Below are 14,261 nucleotides of genomic sequence, written 5' to 3'. Positions count from 1 at the left end.
CAACATTTTATAACAAAAAGTAATACAATCTTTTATAGACATATACCCGGAGAACTTTTACATCATAGAATTTCACCATTAAGGATTCAGTTAACAAAATTTTGGCTTTTTCAATTTCAAGAGTGTTACTTATCACATGGACATGAGTGGTAATTAGAATTTCAGTGGTAACTTGTACATATGCCTACGGATTATGGATACACACTCTCATTTTTGCTTGAGGATGATGGTGAGCTTGAGATGCATGCCTTATATTTGCTTGATGATGGTGCATCTTGAGATTGAGGATGGGTGACCACGGTGATGCTAGATGATATTGATGTGGTTGTGTGGTGATACTTGGTTCTCTCTTTATGGTGGAATTTGATGCTTAGATAGATGGTTGTTTTGTGCTATATGATGCTATGATATCTTAGTAGTGGATGGGTCATGGTTATGTGTTCATGGTTAGTTTTTCCTAACACTTATGTATCTCACTCATAGAGCTAAGGATCACAAGGATGACATGGTGTGTTCCTAGTTCATGATGGTGGGTTTATTACTTAGCTCTATTTTTTTATGACATTGGCTTATGGTGAGATTTACTAGAAGATCATTGTGCAAAACCTTTAGACTCCCCATTAGAATAGATGAGTAAGAAAGTTTGTTTTAAAGGGGCCACCTTCTTCTACAACTTGACCATGGAGAAGACATAGGGAAACATTAAAGGTTATATTATTATAATAAATGGGCCACTGCTCCAATATCATACACCAATGTAACCAATATGGAAAATCATGTAATGGCCCTATTACCCCTCTTTCAGTAGGATTACATATGAACAAATTCATTTTTGACCGCATCATCATAAGCCCATGGAATGCAAGTCTAGATCCTTGTAAAAGCCCTATGGGATGATATTTTTGTGAAAGTGTCTTGTTACCCACCCAAGTGGGAAACCTCCAGGAGAGGATTTTTTTCTCCTATTTTATAAACTTTCCAGCTAGTTGATCACGATTAGTTTTTCATAACACTTATGTATCTCACATATAAAGCTAAGGATCAGAAGGATGACATGGTGTGTTCCTCATTCAGGATGGTGGGTTTATTACTTAGCTCCATTTTTATTATGATATTGGCTTATGGTGAGATTTACTAGAAGATCATGGTACAAAACCTTTACACTTCCCATTGGAATATATGAGTATGAAAGTTTGTTTTAAAGGAGCCACCGTCTTCTACAACTTGACAATGGAGAAGACATAGGGATACATGAAAGGTTATATTACTATAATAAAAGGGCCATTGCTCCATTATCATACACCAATGTAACCGCTATGGCAAGTCATGCTGTAATATTCCTAATTAGCCATGGCATAACTCACTTTTTGAATAAAGTCACTCCTTAGTAGCACAACGTTGTAACTTAAAAGGGGAGCCAAGGGAGCCAAAGGACCACGTAGAGAAGGGGGCCCACGTAGACACTTGGAGGGACTGCGCAGAGGGAGAGGAGCACGTGGCAAGAGAGAGGCTATGTTGGAGGAGGTGGGCCTTAGGGTTTTGAGAGAGGCCAACGCTATAAAGGAGAGAGGAGCCTCCTCATTTTGGCATTTGATTATGTTGCATTTGAGTTAGTCACTTCGACTTAGAGCACGCTCGTTGTTTAGCCTGTCTGTAGCACTGTTTAGTGCAAAGAGTGTCTCCATTTGGAGATCTCACCCTTAGCCCCGGGGGACTTCGAGTGCCTGCTTGGGCAAGGTAGTTTCATCAGTCTTTTGCAGGAGGATCAATCTTTGGAGTTGAGGAGGAACTGAGCATTTTGATGACTGCGCAGTTTTGAGAGAGGAGGACGCAATCTCTTTTGGTAGGAGCTCCGGATTGGGTTTTATGTGGAGGATTTGAGCCTGGAGATTGAGCAAGGGATCAGCCCTTGCATATTAGAGGATTTTGGCAGAGTCTCGAGCAGAGTTTTGGAGGATTCTCTTCAGTGGCAGCGCAGAGCCTTGAGGGATAGTGTAGATCCTCAAGGGGGTGATTTTCGGGGGTCAGCTATTTTAGAAAAGCTTTCTGGGCTTTTCTGGATTTATTGAGCAGAGGCTAATTCCAGAGTTTCAGCATTTTCTGAGGAGGGGAACAGCCCCAAATCCTCACTTGATTCCAGCAGTAGCAGCAGCATCGCAATTCTTCGGCAGCTTGGACGCAGTTCAGAGAGAGGCCATTTCCTTACCATTCTGAGTGTATTTCTTCACTTGCCTTGTGCAAGTCGAGGTGCTATCTTTCTGATCACCTATTGTACTCTTTCCATTACTCAGTATAATAAAATGGCTTAGCATTTCTCTCTGCATTTCTTGAGTATCTGCTTATATTCCATGTATACATTGTTGTATGTTGCACTATTGTTATTTTTATCTCTTTGAGCTTCCCGGCTACTATACCACTTGTGTGTTTTTCTCCTATACTCTTAGACAGAGTCTGGAAAGGGCCAAGTAGCCTCCAGATCTCGTCCTCTTTCCAGAGGCGACATATCTGGTAAACGCCCTCCCAGTCCATCTCTAGTTGGAGTTTGCTTGTGTTTGAGGGATATCCCTGAAAAGGGATAGTACAATGGTATCAGAGCATAGATCTGGCTCAGCCTGTGGAGCTAGCAGTCTATGACACCGAGGGAGAAGCCCTACATCTGTTACAGAGGTAGGAAATACAGAGATATTGAGCATAGGTTGGAGAACACCTATGGAGAGGGAGATTGTGTTCGGGTGGTGAACACAGAACATGAGGAGCCTGTGATGGACGCAGAGTAGGAGGATCCTGTTGACCCCTACTGGTCAACTACCCATGCAGTACCCCCCCCTTTCTTTTGGCAGAAAGGGATAGCACCTGAACGACATGTCCGTGCCAGCCTACAGTCATCAGCAGCTTGATCATTTTTGTAAACCCAGTCTGCATGTACGAATTGTAAATAATCTAAGCAGATCAAAGTCATGCATGTAAAATTGCCTAGGTGGACCTAACTTTCTAATGATGATCTACGTCCCGGGAGGTTTTTCGTCTCACCGATCTACGATCGGCAGAGTTTTCCTTCAAACCTGACCCCAAAGCCGGGATGGATTTTGTCATTAGAACTTTAGGAGAATCTTAGTGTGTTAATCTGCTAGATTATAGTTGTGTCGCAGAACTGGGTGTTCTATGAGGGTCTGTATCAATGTTGCACGAAGCGGGAGCGAAGCGGAAGCGCGAAGCGGAAGCGCGAAGCGCGGAAGCGTCATTTTCCAAAAATCTAGGGAGCGAAGCGTCCGCGGAAGCGTCTGCTATATATATATATATTTTTATATATTTTTTTGCATTTATACTCAAAACAAACATCCCAAATACCAAATTAATTGTAGAAGACATGAAAACATGCATATTTTTGCATAAATCAAGATAGATATGGCATCCATGATTCCATTGTAGTTACTAGTATGTACAACAATCATCTATATTCTAGCTATTACAAACATACATCAAATTTTTAAGCATATTATAAAACATAAAACATTTAAGCATATTATAAAACATAAAACATAGAGCATATTATGATTTATCTAGCAAGTGAGCAACTGTCAACATTTGTCATGTCCAAAATTCAAATAATAATGTTTACAAAATATGTCACTTGGTCACCGCCAAGCCAAAAAGGTTCAAAATTCAAATTCACAAGTCTACAAGTCTAATGAGTAATCTATAGACTATGACAAAAAGAAGTAGATTGTGAATATATCTACTAATCTCTCCTCCTTCCACCACGAATAGAACGTGATGGCGTGCCTCCACGTGGTGGCAATGAAGAAAATGGTCCCTGTGTAAGTCGTGGCACTGGAACTGATGAAGAAGAACCCCCTGCTGTTGGTGTTGAACCATGGAACCTAGGACCAGATGGGGGTGGGGGTGGTGGCATATCAACACGGTCATCATCATCCTAGAATCGCTCAAAAAATTCATGCAAAAAAAAAAAAACACTAGTTAACAAAAAAATTAAAAACATGAATTAGAGAAATGCTTTATAAGGGAAAATTGGAAAATTCATACCACAATGGACATACCTGGATAAGAGCATCCTCTAATTGCTCTAGTTGCAACACTCCATCCTCCAAATTGGGCTCCTCTGGATGCTTGTCCCAAGTCAACAAGTCTTTATTAGACTTTGCATCTTCACAGTAATGGGACAACAATCGCAAGTTGTAATGAACATAAACCAAGCTCTCTGCCCGGTCTAAACTCAACCTGTTCCTTTTAACACTGTGGATGAAAGAATAAGAGCTCCAACACCTCTCTGCAGAAGAAGTGTTTACCACCTGTGATAGCACCCGCAATGCCAAACTCTGTAGAAGTGGAGTAGGCCCTCCATGCATGTTCCACCACTCAAGAGCAGAAAAATGCTCTCGATCTTCAATTGAATGCATGCTCCCAAATGGACCAGTGTTGAGCGTATAGTTGCTCACCTGTCTCCGTACCAATGCAGCCTCCTCATTATTAGGGATTAATCTACTCAATGCAGCCATATATTTTTCGTGAACCTCTTTATCTTGGTGTGGTTTTTTCCTGCTTCCCCCCCAGGTGCTGGTTTTGAAAGCCATGATGGATGATAGTACCTAGGTGTCAAAACATATGCTAATGCATGCAATGGAACATTTAGCATATCCCATCGCTTTTCCACCTCTTCACGAATATAATTGTACAAGGTGGTATCTCTAGGCTCAACAATGTCTTTAATCTGCCCCAACATGCTATCCATTTGCTCATACACCTCCCCAATTACTGGTCGATCTGAATCTGCAAACTTGATCATGTAATAAATTGGTTTGGTGAATTGCAAAACATATTTAACCTGTGACCAAAAGTAAGTGTCAAGAACAGTGTCCTTGACTACATTAGCAGTAGCACCATCTGTACACTGGTTAATTTCATCCCATGTTTCAGCACACACCAGATTAGTTAAAGCTTGTCTCACCTTCGCTAGCCGCCTAAAGGTGAGGTAATAACTAGCAAATCTTGTCTTTGCAATTTTAAGCAATTGCAACTTGGAGTAAGTGCCATAGAAGTAGTTTACCCTTGTATGCCCTGTGATGAATTTAATGAGCTGCTTCCCTTTCCTGTAAACCTCAGCAATCCACCCACATTCTTTGTGTTTCACAATATCATGCATCAAAAGGTTCAATGTGTGAACCAGGCACCCAGACCAAAAGATGTGTGGATGAGTACGCTCAATAATTTTTCCTGCTGCCTTACAATTTGCTGCATTATCTGTGATCACTTGAACCACATTATTCGGACCAACATCTTTGATTGATTTCAATAGGAGATCTGCAATGTTTTGTGCAGTTGCACTGATGGAGGAGGAGTCATGACATGCAATAAATACTGCACCCTTAGAAGAAACACCAAGAACATTTATCAAATGTTGGTTTCTAATATTTGTCCACCCATCTGATACAATGGATACCCCATAATCCACCCACTCATGTGTAAAACGTGTCAAAGCTCTTTGAACCTTAGCTTTTTCTCTTTCTAATAACACTGTTCTAGCTTTCTCATAGTTGGGGGCCTTGTATCCTTTTGGGGCTTCATTGATGGCCTTTACCATGTCATGCCAATAGGGAGAGCGAAGCACATTGAATGGTACACCGCAAGCACAAAGAAAACGGACTACCTTTCCATCCACATCATCCCTCCCAGAAACATTAAGGAAATCCCCTATTGTTTTTCTACCTCCAGAGGTTGCAGAAGTACCATGAGGAGATGGGCAACTACCAAATTTAGAGTTTGCACTTGATTCTGAATGAGTTTTTTGTTTCTTGTTTTTTTGTTGTGCAGCCATCTCTATTTTGATGTATTTTTGTCTTTGTTCACTTGAAATTTTTGGGCAAATGGCTACCCCCACAGAACCCTTTTTTTCATCACTCTCTAGCACCCCACAAAGATGCCTCCTCAGACGGGTATATGAACCCGTATATGGTTTTCCTCCATGACAATCATGAGGGCACATCCATTTGTAAGATCCACCACCCTTTCCCCCTTCAAGTTTGGTCACATAGTTCCACAAGGGATTTGATGTACCTTTCCCATCTTGTGCTTCAGTGTCCTCTTCAAGTTCATCCCCTTCCTCTTCAAACCCTTCCTCCTCATCATACATTGGGTCACTACTATTAGGACCAAGTTCATCCCCTTCCTCTTCCCCTCTATTCCTCACCCTTGCCATCATTAAAACCAAGAGTGGAATGATACATAGAAGCCAAAAGAACACCATCTTGGAATATGGATATAGGTGGTGGACAACCTGTAAATAAAGGAGCAAGTAGAAACAATGGGAAAGAGTAGGAGAGGGAGGAGAAAAATACAATTTTTTTTTCAAAAAAACAAGGGAGTTTGGGGTTTGAACTTACCTCTTTAGCTCTTGTAGATGAAGTCCTCCAAGCTCTTGCTCCAAGCTCCTCCTCCTTCTCCTAGCTCCTCCTTCTTCACTCCTCCAAGCTCTCCTCTCTTCTCCTCTCCTTTCCTCTCTTCTCTTCTCCTCTCCTCTCTTCTCTTCTCCAACTCTCATAAACTCAAAGTGAGAAAATGAGAAGAGAATGGGGGTTTTATTCTTTTCTAAAGTCACCCTAGACTCACCCTAAACTAACCTAACCCACCCCCTCATGCTAGTTAAGTCACATGTTAAAACAAATTTAAAAAAAATAAATTAAAAATCCGCTGGCCGCGGGGTTGCTTCCGGAAGCGCCTGGGTGGCGTGCGGGTGGCGTGCGGTTCCGGGCCGGAAGCGTGGCGCCACCCCGTGCCCGAACTGCCCTCCGATCCGCGGTTCCGGGCGGCCGCAACCCAAAAAGGCAGGAATCGTTTTTTTTTAACGGATCCGCGCAACCGCCAAATCCGATCCGCGCTTCCAGGGTGGATTCCGGGACGGTTCGCTCCGATCCGCGGTTCCGGGTTTGGATCCGGCGGGGGGGGGGGCGATTCCTGCAACCCTGGTCTGTATTAAGTGGGTTCATCCCTTTGAGATGTAAATTGTAAAAATCATGATGAAATGTGTCTTGAGGGTTGAAAAATGTTGTAAATCCCCTCATGAGTCCTAAGTCCTAGGTCCTAGGTGATGTTTCCAACGGCTTAGTTCGAATGATCCATTTAAGAAAATAAATGAAATACTAAAATAATAAAATAAATAAAAAATAAAAATAAAAAGTAAAAAAAAATGAATGAAATAAATAAAAAATAACAAAAAGTTCATAAAATAAAGCAAAAAACCCTAAACAATAAAATAATAATATTTTTGTGATTGCATGCAAAATATCTTTTTTTAATAAAATCGACGGATGAGATTAAGAGATGTCTTAACCCTCATCGACGGTCGAGATCGCTTCAACATGGATCACTCAAAACTAGCCGTTGGGATCATTTCCTTTATATAGGGTCTTAGGGGGTCATTTTACAGGTTTATCTGATCTGTGAGTCTGTACTGAAAAAGCTCTCTTGTAATCTGATTTTCTGATTAATAAAAAAGACTTTGGGGTTCAAATCTCGCTGGTGTTACTCTCTGGAATTGCTGTGAGATGTTTATTTTTCTGCATATTTCAGTTTTCAGCCGTTAATAATAGCTTGTTTTCAGAGTATTGTGAGTACAGGTATCTTGCTCACTTGCTAGGGTTTGAATGTTGTAGGGTTTCTGGAATAATGGCAGGTATCTCCATTATTTCCTGAAATCTAGCAGCATTTCTTGCTCTCTTTACTGATGGTTGCTTGAGGTGTGCAGGAAATCTTTAGGTGAAGGATATTTGTGGGCGTTTGGGGAAGTTCTGGGCTGAACCAGCCGACTCCCACAGGCTTTTCTTTGCAGAGCCTAGCTGATTTTGGCCCTGGGTTAATCATTAAGAGTTTATTTCCTGTTTTACATGAGAGATTTTCTTTCTGTTCACAGCGAAGTTCAATTTTCTGATATCTCGAAAATATTTCTGTTATTATGGCTAAATCTGGCTGAGTAGGGGCCAAAATTTGTAGATTAATCAGTTGTTTTGGGGTTTTGCTCATATAGGTTTAATTAGGGTTTTCAGTGATCTTTTCCTTCTCAGGTTGCCATGAACCTGTGAGAGCTTCCAGTTCAGCTACGTGGCTTTTGTCAACAAAGAGAGGTAGCATCTGCGTATCTCTATTCAGTACGAAAGTTTCAAGATCTCAGGTATTTGCAAATCATCCGCCGGGCCAGGGTTATAGGTTTTAATCAACGCGAAAAAAAAAGGGGAGAGGGGGTCGTGGTTTGCAGCACGTTTGACCCTCATTCTCCAGCGAAAATTTCGCACGCAGTCTCTGTACACGCCGAAAAGTTTCAAATAAACTTCTCTGCTCATTTACCATTGATGTAAGGCCAGGTACGCGGTTATCCCTCCACTGCTTGTTTGAAAATTCGGTCACGGTTCAATCACTGTACACACATCATTTGACCCTCTTCGATTTTGCTGTTGATGAGTCTTGTTATTGCTACTGCGTCCAGTGAATGGTTTTAATTCCTCAGATCAGCTCGTCGTTTTCTTTTTTTTTTGACTGGAGCTCTGTTTTCAGACTTGATTGAGATATTGATGGCAAGCGTAAACCCAAATGCTGTATCGTATAGCATATAAATTTAACGGCTCAGTCCTTTGCACAGTTACGGCTATGGTCTCCCCGTAAAAATTCAGGGCCGCAGCTCCTTCCTCCGGTGGGCTGAGTCATTATCGTTCAGTTTTGGGCAGTTTCAACTGCGTATTACCTCAATTTAAAACTTTGCCTCTGTCGATTGTAAATGAAACACGACCATTTCGCCTGGACACCTTCAGTTCATTATCGTTAGCGTAGCATTTGTGTGTTTCTTTCTCTGTTGTATGCATCAGTTCTGGTTTTGCTTTCGTCCAAACCGTTCCACGCATCTGGTAATGCATATGACCCCAACGAAACCTTCGTTCTCACCTCCGAGCCCTGTCACGAAAGCCGTCTCACGTTCTGAGTCTAACTCTTCATACGTTTCATAATTTGTATTGTTTGTTATGCGTAGGTGTGATAGCGTATAGTTAGGGTTTGTCTTTTTTTTTTTAGGTTTTATAAAGTCTCATATAAAAAAAAAGGGTTAGACGTAGAGCTAGTTAGATTTTCGACTTAGATTTATTTTTACATAGTTTCTTTTTTTATTTATTTAGATTTTAATAAAAAAATATATATATATATATAAAAAAGATTTTATTTTGGTTTATTTTTAGGCTTTTGTTTTAGCATTAAAATAGTCTTAAGCTTTGTTATTAAAAAAAAAAAAAAAAAAAAAAAAAAAAAAAAATTCTTCTTGACAAATTCCAGTTATTTCCATGCCGAGACTTACATATATAAATGTGGAATGAGTGTTCTATCTGCATATTGAATGATTGTCTGGTTAACGATTTGTGGTCTTTAATTGCATCATTTTTTATTTCTTTTAGTTGCCAGATATCGATATTTGAGGAACTTTGTGATTTTTACTAGATATTTAAAGCATTGTTCTGATTTTTGATATTAAATGATTGCCTTTTATGATTCATGTTCTTATATCATCTAGAAAGTAATCATCTAGGCACCAATCTCATAAGGCACTGGTCTATCAAGTTAATAAAATCATTTTAGTGCATCTCGTCTCCCAGCCCAACTGTTTGGCAGTTGGCCTTCATCATTTCACAGGGTCTACCCCCCTTAGCCGTGGGAGACAGGCTTAAACGGAGGGACCGGGGATCAGAGTGACAGCCCCCGGTCTGAGCGTTGTCGTGCCAATCCGCGCGACAACATTTTTTGGCGCCGTTGCCGGGGACAGAGTTTTTCTGTCCTTGGTTCTTTCATTCCAAGCTTGTCTGTGCTTAACTTCTTGTTCAAGTGGCGACTCCACTTCCCATATTATCTGCAAGAGTGTACACTAGAAGACATCCAGGCAGTCTGTGCAACCCCACTCTTGATCCTGAAAAGGTTTACAGGGTGCGATCACACAAACTCGCTTCTCGTACACTCCTTACAAATCTTGGACAAGAAGCCCTTTTTGACATTCATTTGCTCTTTAGGGGTCGAGTTAGGCGTAGCACCATGGGTATGTATGCCCCTTGTGATTTTTCTAACATCCCAGGGTACCCTAATGATATTCCATCTGTTGGGATAGACAAATTACCTAACTTTCAAGGAGACAATGCTATTACTGCTAATTCCCATTTGCGAGATTTTAACATATGGTTGGCTAAGTATGCTAGATCTCCTGATTTTGATCATGAAGATGTCAGGATGACTCTTTTTATCTTGACTCTAGGAGGTGATGCTTATGACTGGTTTACAGAAAAACCTCCAAATTCATTTGACTCTTTACAATCAATCATTAATTCATTTAAAGAAAAATATGGAGATAAGAGAGAGGGAAGACATCTTGTAAGAGCTCTTACTCTAATGAAAAAGAGAGAGGATGAAACTGTTGAAGAATTTAATAGAAGGTTTAATGGTATCATTAGAGAATTACCTCAAGACTATAAAGCTACAGATAAAACTCTCCAAGATTTTTACATTGATGCATTTGGTCCTGAACCTTCTTATGAGTTAAGGCGTGCTAAACTTGGTGATTATCGAGATTGCCAAGCCTTAGCTATAGAACTTGAAAAGGACAAGGAAGCTTCTGGGAAGTCTGAAATCCCAGGTTATGATAGGGCTGCTACAAAACTAAAGGAACCTAAGGGAAAAGCAGCCCAAGAGCCTGAAAATGAACTTGTTCTCAAGTTACTTCAAAAAATTGAAACCATGGAAATTAATCATAACAAGGAGATAAACACTTTGCAGAATAGGTTGATTCAAATGGAAAGAGCGCAATCACAAAATTTTCAACCTCGAAATAATAATAACAGAAACAGTAATTGGCAAAAAAAGGGTCAATCTAGTGAGCAGAGGCCTCCTAATCCGTTTACTAATCTGGTTGATAATGCTCCTCCTTACTGTCGTGCTTGCGATGCTTTTCACGAAGAGTCTTCTTGTCCCATCATCAGAAGACTTCTAGATAATGGAATGTTTGGGACAGGTGAGCAAATAAACGTAGTAGGGAGCAAGTTTCCTTTGCCTATGAATGATTGGATAGAGGTTAAGGAAAAAAGCTATGATGTTGTGAATCCTCAATCTGCTTTTAGTATAAATAACCTTGAAAACGAAGATGACATTTTGGCCAGGTTATATGGTGAGAAACCCTCTCCTGAGAAAATTCTGGAAATTGCTAGAGATAAGGGTTTGACATACCAGAGAAGGGATAAAGATTAGAGCGGGAATCAAATTCCTCCTCGAACTTTAAACCCTGGTATAAACTCTGGAATAGATGTCGATTTGGGGAGTTGGTTTAATAATTCTAAAATCTGGGTTCCCGTATCTGAGATCGCTAAGATCCCTTCCCAAAGAGACAAGTTACTAAAAGCAATTCAGGGTCCTCAAGTCAACGCTTCTCAACAGAAGATTCGTGAGGTTGACTATCATGATGCTCCTATTTATCTGCAAAGCGTAGATGTTGATAACAAGGATCATCAACCCTTCTTTATCACCTTATTAGTCAATGGGTATAAATTGAATAACTGCATGTTGGATTCAGGTGCATCTGCTTGTGTTATGACTAAAAGGGTTATGGAACAGCTTAACTTAAGAGTTTCCAGACCCTACTATAATATATGTGCCATGGATTCTAAGAAAATCGAAGTACATGGTTTAATCAAGGATTTGCAAGTTCATCATTCGGTTTACCTAGACATCATGGTTGTTATGGATATTGTTGTCGTTGATGTACCTGATGCTTGGGGTATGCTGTTATCTAGAAAGTGGGCCTCTGATCTAGGGGGAAGCATTCAGATGAATTGGTCATATGCTATGATTCCTTCTCCTAGCGGTGATGGTTTCGTTAGACTAAATAGAGAGCCTGAGAGGAAATTTCATGTTGAAAATCCTAAAAAGCCTCATAACGAAATAATTAGAGAGCAATCTGACATCGGGAACTATGCTATCATGTCTAACTTCATAATTCCTCCCGATGATAAGGTAAAAAATCTTAAAGATGAAGTCTGGTATATGTATTTCGATGGTGCGTTCTCTAGTCATGGTAAGGGTGCTGGAATAGTGCTTAAGTCTCCCCTTGGTCACGTATTCAAGTTTGCCTATCGTCTAGAATTTGAAGCAACCAACAATGTCGCTGAGTATGAAGCCATATTGTTGGGCCTTGAATTGGCCAAAGCTTTGAAGATTAAATTGCTTAGCATCAAGGGGGATTCCGATCTGGTTATCATGCAGCTTAAAAACAAATTCACATGCAGAAATCAGAGATTAAGAAACTATCGAAATGCTGTGTGGGATACTATGGAGCACTTCGATGCCCTTAACCTTGAAGCAATTCCTAGAGAGCTAAATAGTTCGGCAGATGAACTTGCCGTAGCTGCTACCACTTTCCAGTTGTCTGATGAGTTAATTAACGATAAAATTAAAATGGAAGTAGTATTCAGACCATCTGTTCCAGACAACTTAGAGCATTGGCAAGTTTTTAATGATGAAAAATAAGTCGTTCGTTTTCTCAATAGTTTAGACGAGTTTGAGGATTTCCGGTTAGTTTCTGGCGAGGATGGGTCTTTAGATCATAGACATATCATAAATCCCACTCCCAGAAATGTGGTTGCCTTAGAGCAACATTTTGATCGGCATGATGCCACGAAGCTGAGAGAAGAAAACAAGTTGGACCCAGGTGAGTACCTTGAAATTAACATTGGTACTTCTGAAAATCCGAAAATAGTTAAAATCGGTAAAGGTACTAGTTTGGAGGAAAGGAAAAAGTTAACCGATTTACTTCGTGAATATCGAGATGTTTTAGCTTTTTCCTATGACGAATTGAAGGGCTATAGGGAGGATATTATGGAGCATACCATTCCATTAAAGGACGAAAATGCTAGACCCTTCCGGCAGAAACTTAGGCAGATTAATCCTAAGTTAGCCCCCCTGGTCCAGAAAGAGCTTGCGAAAATGCTTGCAGCAGGGATCATCGCTCAAACTAGGCATTCGACATGGTGTTCGAATTTAGTGATTGTCAGGAAAAAGAATGGTACAATAAGACTTTGTGTCGATTTTAGAAACCTTAATCTAGCGTGCAAAAAGGATAATTACCCTTTGCCAAAAATGGAAACTTTGTTGCAAAGAGTAACTGGGTCTGGAATGATGTCATTGCTAGACGGTTTTTCTGGGTATAATCAAGTTTGGGTTAAAAAGGAAGATCGACACAAGACCACATTCACAACACCGTGGGGCACTTTTGAATACATCAGAATGCCATTTGGGTTAACAAATGCTGGAGCTACATTCCAGAGGGCCATGGATTATGCCTTCAAAGGGTTAATAGGGAAAATTATCGAAATCTACCAAGACGATCTTACTGTTTTCTCTAAAGATGGTATCAGTCATATAGATCATCTTAGGAAAGTTTTCGATAGATGCAGAGAATATGGAATTTCTTTGAATCCGGCTAAATCTGTCTTTGGGGTAACAGAAGGGAAATTACTGGGTCATATCATTTCTAAGGAAGGAGTCAAGGTCGATCCCGAACGAGTTGAAGCAATTCAAAAGATTCCTCTCCCACATAACCTCAAGTCCCTTCAGTCTTTCCTTGGAAAGATAAATTTTATTAGAAGATTTATCCCAAATTATGCGGAAATAGCTAAGCCCATTCAAAGTCTTCTGAAGAAAGATGCGAAATTTGTCTGGCAAGAAGAGGGCAAAAAGGCTTTCCAAGAAATCAAGTCTGCTATCGCGAAAGCTCCTGTCCTAGTTAGTCCTGATTACTCCAAGGATTTCATGATTTTTTCTTTCGCTTCTGAAGATACCATTGCCGGTGTCTTGCTTCAAAAGAATAAAGATGGTCATGAGCAGCCCATCGCTTTCATGAGTAGAGCACTTCAAAACTCCGAATTGAAGTACAATACCATGGAAAAGCAGGCTTATGCCCTGGTCAAGTCTCTTAAGCATTTTAAAACTTATGTGGGTTATTCTAAGATCATTGCTTTCGTCCCACATTCTGCTGTTAAGGACATATTAACTCAAGCTGATTGCTTAGGGACTCGTGCTAGGTGGGTTACTAAGATACAGGAGTATGATTTAGAAATTAGACCCACCAAGCTGATCAAAGGCCAAGGTTTAGCTCAAATGTTAACTGAAAGTAATGAAAAGACTCTTGGTTTGTTCTGCCTTGACGATCTTTCTTCACCAGAATTAAGAAGCTTAGC

General features: G+C 40.4%; 1 protein-coding gene and 1 pseudogene across 2 annotated transcripts in view; one reads left to right on the top strand and one right to left on the bottom strand.

The window, feature by feature from the left end:
* LOC149154057 (insulin-degrading enzyme-like 1, peroxisomal) overlaps nucleotides 1–14,261 on the top strand; it is a 681,568-nt pseudogene that overhangs the window by 171,357 nt on the left and 495,950 nt on the right. The gene's annotated exons all lie outside the window — the stretch shown is intronic.
* LOC149154058 (uncharacterized) lies at nucleotides 3,262–4,517 on the bottom strand. Its single transcript, XM_089439377.1, has 2 exons — nucleotides 4,059–4,517; nucleotides 3,262–3,934 (listed from the first exon to the last, which is right to left on the bottom strand). The coding sequence occupies exons 1-2, from the start codon at nucleotides 4,515–4,517 to the stop codon at nucleotides 3,740–3,742; spliced, it is 654 nt and encodes a 217-aa protein (XP_089295503.1). The 3' UTR covers nucleotides 3,262–3,739.

The sequence above is a fragment of the Pinus tabuliformis genome, chromosome 9, assembly GCF_031772625.1.
Source record: "Pinus tabuliformis cultivar Carrire ecotype Pingquan chromosome 9, CPIR1, whole genome shotgun sequence".
NCBI lineage: Eukaryota > Viridiplantae > Streptophyta > Pinopsida > Pinales > Pinaceae > Pinus > Pinus tabuliformis.
Note: the sequence above shows the minus strand (reverse complement) of the source record. Positions and strands in the feature narration are given on the sequence as shown.

What these genes read in the sequence shown, in the direction of transcription:
- LOC149154058 (XM_089439377.1), bottom strand. Translation starts at nt 4,517, where the DNA reads ATGGCTGCATTGAGTAGATTAATCCCTAATAATGAGGAGGCTGCATTG. An exon ending in TAGAGGATGCTCTTATCCAG is followed by an intron (nt 3,935 to 4,058) that starts GTATGTCCATTG and finishes GAGCGATTCTAG; the next exon opens with GATGATGATGACCGTGTTGA.